The sequence below is a fragment of the Gekko japonicus genome, unplaced genomic scaffold, assembly GCF_001447785.1.
Source record: "Gekko japonicus isolate JY-2015 unplaced genomic scaffold, Gekko_japonicus_V1.1 scaffold3113, whole genome shotgun sequence".
In the NCBI taxonomy this organism is placed as follows: domain Eukaryota; kingdom Metazoa; phylum Chordata; class Lepidosauria; order Squamata; family Gekkonidae; genus Gekko; species Gekko japonicus.
In genome coordinates this window covers 13,883-18,719 of record NW_015162045.1, presented here as the reverse complement: position 1 = coordinate 18,719, position 4,837 = coordinate 13,883, and the positions used below count along the sequence as shown (strand labels likewise).

The 4,837-nt window shown below is 48.5% G+C and overlaps 1 protein-coding gene across 1 annotated transcript in view; it reads left to right on the top strand.

Annotated features, from left to right (window-relative positions):
* The window catches only part of SUPV3L1 (Suv3 like RNA helicase), a 23,119-nt gene that overhangs the window by 8,666 nt on the left and 9,616 nt on the right, over nucleotides 1–4,837 (top strand). The window contains exons 8-10 of the mRNA XM_015405592.1: nucleotides 39–130; nucleotides 902–1,082; nucleotides 4,217–4,310. Coding sequence (XP_015261078.1) covers nucleotides 39–130; nucleotides 902–1,082; nucleotides 4,217–4,310 — 367 coding nt within the window. The remainder of the gene's footprint in view (nucleotides 1–38; nucleotides 131–901; nucleotides 1,083–4,216; nucleotides 4,311–4,837) is intronic.

Genomic DNA, 4,837 nt, shown 5'->3' with positions numbered 1-4,837 from the left:
GTGAAGGGTGTTTTTTTTCCCCCCCCCCCCCCCCCCAGGGCTCTGCGCAGAAGAAATTCATGTCTGTGGAGAAGCCGCTGCTATCAACTTGGTGACAGAGCTGATGTACACAACGGGGGAGGAGGTGGAGGTGGGTGCCGCACCCCTTTACAAAGTACACGTCTTACAGGCTCCCTCTTAGCAATCCGAATGATAACTGGTGGTGTAAAACTGTGTGTCGTCTTTCAGGGATTGAAATCGGAATGTCTTAAAGTAAAACGCCTGCAAAGGTAGATGAAGGGTAGAATGTCTTCAACAGATCTTGTTGACATGGATTAAATGATACGGATTGATTTGCACTAAGTCCTGGCCACCTCTATAATTTAATTTTTTTAGCAATGCTAATGATGACCAGGGAATACAGAAATTGGAAAGAAAATCAAGGAACAATGAAGTTTTTTCCTGTAGATCTTAGTTCCTCCTTCCCTATGAAAACAAAAATCAGTTGAACTATTAATAGGTCTGTATTTGCAGTACAAAGCAATATCTTTAGAACAAGTAATTCTGACAAGCTTTCTGCCATATGAGGTGCACTGAAGTAAGTTAAACGGCTGTCTTGCCACGGAAAGGGACTGAGTGCCAAGACCACAAAAGGTTTACAAGTAGAATAAAATCTGTGGACTATTTACAGCCTCCCCCCCATTGCTGTATGACAAGCTGCATATAAAAGGCACGCATGTGTGTGTATGTCCCAGTCAGTTCACAGCAGAGACCTGCTGTGTGGGCTGCTTGCAGGGAGAATGGACCGGTTGCAGGCATGCGGGTCCTTATGGGCACCTCCAGGAACTCTCTTGTTCACTTCTCTCCTATGCATTATAATTCTCCTGTGGTTACAATTGTAAACTCTGCTGTCTGTCGTTAGGTGAGAAACTACAAGAGGCTTACCCCTATAAAGGTGCTGGATCAGGCCCTTGAATCTCTGGATAATCTTCGTCCCGGAGACTGCATTGTCTGTTTCAGCAAGAACGATATTTACTCCGTGAGCCGGCAGATTGAAGCACGCGGGCAGGAGTGTGCGGTCATCTATGGAAGCCTGCCGCCTGGTAAATATTACTGCCCGTTGTGGGGAAGTGGGGAGGGGATGGCGTCTCTTGCTTCTAGCCGTTGGCATACCTGACGAGTAATTTTGAAATGTACCTGCTTGGCATTTGGTTGTTGAATCAGGTACAGCATTAAGCAGACTTCCTTTGCTTAGTGGGTTGACTTTTCTTTTTGACTCGCAGATTTCTGTTTCCACATCTCATCCTTTGGTTAGATGGTTTTTACAGAATAGTAGATTCCATTAAAGGGGCTGTGGTGGCTCAAGTGGTTAAGACGCTGAGCTGCAGACCGGAAGATCAGTAGTTCAGCAGTTCAAGACCCGAATGCCGCATGACATAGTGAGAAGGTAACAGCGTTCCGTGCGCCTTGGCATCTAGTCATGCCGGCCACATGACCACGGAAATATCTTCAGACAGCGCTGGATATTCGGCTTGGAAACTGAGATGAGCACTGCATCCCTAGAGTCGAATTTGACTGGCTTTCGAGCAAGGAGAGCCAGTTTGGTGTAGCGGTTAAGTACGCAGACTCTAATCTGGTAGAACCGGGTTTGATTCCCCACTCCTCCACATGCACCTGGCTGGATGACCTTGGGCAAGCTGTAGTTCTGGCACAGCTGTTCTTGAAAAAGAGCAGTTTCTGTCAGAGCTCTCTCAGGCCCACCTACCTCACAGGGTGTCTGTTGTGGGGAGGGGAAGGGAAAGGAGTTTGTAAGCCGCTCTGAGACACCTTTGGGTTGTGAAGGGCCATGGGGTATAAATCCAATCTCTTCTCCTCTTCTTCTTCTTTACCTACTACCTAGATTCCATTAAGGATGCAGCTGAGCTTGGCGCTTTAATGCCTTCAAACAGCGTGCAGTCCAGCTCTTGCTCCTTTGTTTAGTTTCCTGTTAAATCTGATGCTGCTCCGAAGTTGGCAGCCATTAGGAGGCCTGCTGTGCTCCTTTTCCCCCACGGATATCTCATGTTCCTTGCAGCAGAGCTGGCTTCCCAGGAGATGCTTCAGGACATTGTGAAGGAAGCAGGGAAAGCAGTGATCTTCCCACTGCTGGCTTAGCACATGCTGCTGGCCTCCCCCCCCCCCCCCCGCCCTTTCTGAAGCACCCCTCCCCCATCTTAGGCATTGAAGGCAACTGGTTTGAGAAGAGATTGTCTTCTCAGATGGATTATCAGTGTCTCTCTTCTCATTGCTACACGGCAAATGCTTTTGATTAATTTGTAGTCAAGATTTATGTGGCAAACCTTGAACCACTTGTTTGATCAATTAATGAAAAGCTTTAAAACAAACGGAAGAAGATCACTTATTGAAATGGGTAGTACCCAGGAGCTCATCTGTCGCAAGCCAGGCCAGGAACAGTGTAGGGCACGCTTTCAGAGCGCAGAGTGAGTAAGGCAAGAGCACCAACTCAAGAAGCATAGTCCAGGTCCAGTTCAAGGTTATGCAGAGTCAGGAGTCTAGGCCATCCAGGGTCAGTCCATCCAGCAGGGTCTGAGAATCCAAAAGTTACTTACAGGCAGGTTCAGGAGCAAGACAAAGGCAGAGTCAGGAAACAATCCAGAGAGTCACAGGATTGAAGCAGGCTCCAATGTAGTGGTCAAAGGGATGTCAACTTGTTGCTTCCACACCTAACAGCCTCCTTTGGCTGGTTTTTATAGCCATATGCATAAGGGTCGTGCTTACAGCTAGCTGCTCCAGAGTAATCTTGCAACTACTCAAGCAGCTGGCGTCAGGCCAGGAGGCGTGCACGTTGCTGTCTCTCCTGTAGCTCTGTTCTTAGCCACTGTCACGCTCCAAGGGTGATACTGGAGGGCTGGAAACGACCAACTGAGTTCCACCTGTTAAATCAGGGCTGGAGGGTGTTGGTGGTTCTGCACCAGCTGTTGGTTTTGGATCCTGACAGGCCTGCAGCTCATCTTCCTGCTTGCCGGTTTCTGCCGGCTCAGAGCTGGCTACACGGGGGCTCCTCTTCTTCTGAGGAGTCCTTGCTCTTGCTGAGCCCTGACTGACCCACAACATTGTCTTATGCCACTTATGCAGCCTTCATATCTCATTAACCTTGCAATGTGTATTTAAGGTGGAGTTTTGGATATTGTCACATACTACTTAGGGAATTGCTACTTCGGATTTTTGTGTTTATCACATGAGAATTATATATACACGTTATATTTATGTGTAGTCAGTATTTTTGTTCTTACTTTGTAGAGGTCTTAAGCTGTGTAGTTGCTTTCTTACTGGCTGGTGTTTTTGTAGCGCCAGACTAGAGTCTGGGGGACCCAGCTTCAACCCCCCACTCTGCTGTTGAAGCTCACAGGGTGGTCTTGGTCCATTGACTGTCCTCCCAGCCTAACCCACCTCACAAGGAGATAAAATGGAGCAGGGGCAAATGATACAAGCTGTTTTGGGACACCTGGGGGGGGGGGAGTGGGGTGTAAATGTTAAATGTAACATTCCACTGTCGGTGTAATAATCACAGCAGCCACATCTGCACTACTCCATGAACATGCACCAGTTCCGCGCGAACATTGCCTCCATGCAAGAGCCATATGACTGCTTCCGAGGTAGTCTCTGTGTTGGTGCCCTCATAGATAGTGTGTCTCACTGTCTGCTCTGAATGTCACAGCTGCAGGGGAACTTGAAATGCTATTATCACAGGTGCAGGGCTTTTTCGGTAGCGGCCCCTACCTGGTGGAATGAGCTCCCAGGGGAGATCCGGGCCCTGCGGGATTTGATGCAGTTCCGCAGGGCCTGTAAGACGGCGCTCTTCCACCAGGCTTTCGAGTAGGGGCCGCTGCCCCCCCTATTGTGTTACCATCTTGGGGGGGATTGGAAGAGGTCCAGAGAAAGGCCCTGAGAAGATCTGGAACATCGTGACGCTGTCTCCTAGGAACTGTTTGGAACTGTCCCGCCATCTTGGGTTTTGAAGTCAGTTATCACCGAGCACTTTATGTGATATAGGATGGGTTTTAAATTGTATATAATGTTTTTATAATGCAGATATACTGTTAGTTTTGTATTGTTGTTTATATCTTGCCCTGTAAGCCGCCCTGAGCCCTACGGGGGAGGGCGGGGTACAAATTTGAATAATAAATAAATAAATTTATTTGGGACGCAGTTGACCCTTGTGATCAAATTGTTTCAGGAACAAAGCTCACTCAGGCCAAGAAATTCAACGATCCCGATGACCCTTGTAAAATCATGGTTGCCACAGATGCCATTGGAATGGGGCTCAATTTGTAAGTATCCTGGGTGAACTGAAAATTATACTCAAATGAGGCAGGTGGGAGGGGGGGTTCTCGGCTTTTTTAGGCTCTTCCTCTCAGTTACGCTTCTGCCACGGCCTTTCTGAATACTCACATGTCGTAGTTGAACATGCTGCTGACCCTGGGGTAGGAGTCCGAAGTAGGTGAACTTCATGAAGACTGACAGCCCAATGTTTTGTTTACTAACAATTGATAGCACAAACGTCCCTATGCCCACGGAACCTGCCCGTCAGGAAATGAAGCCCAGCACCCTTCTCGAGACCCCCAGTCTTCCTCCTGAAAAAGCCAACTCTGGACCCGACTGAATTGGCCAGCTATCGGCCGGTGTCCAATTTGCCCTATTTGGGCAAACTGATTGAGAGGGCGGTGGCGATGCAGTTACAGGGCTTTCTAGATGACGCTTCCATCCTTGATCCATTCCAGTCTGGCTTTCGCCCGGGGCATGGGACGGAGACTGTGCTGGTTGCCCTTACTGATGACCTCCGTAGACATCTGGATCG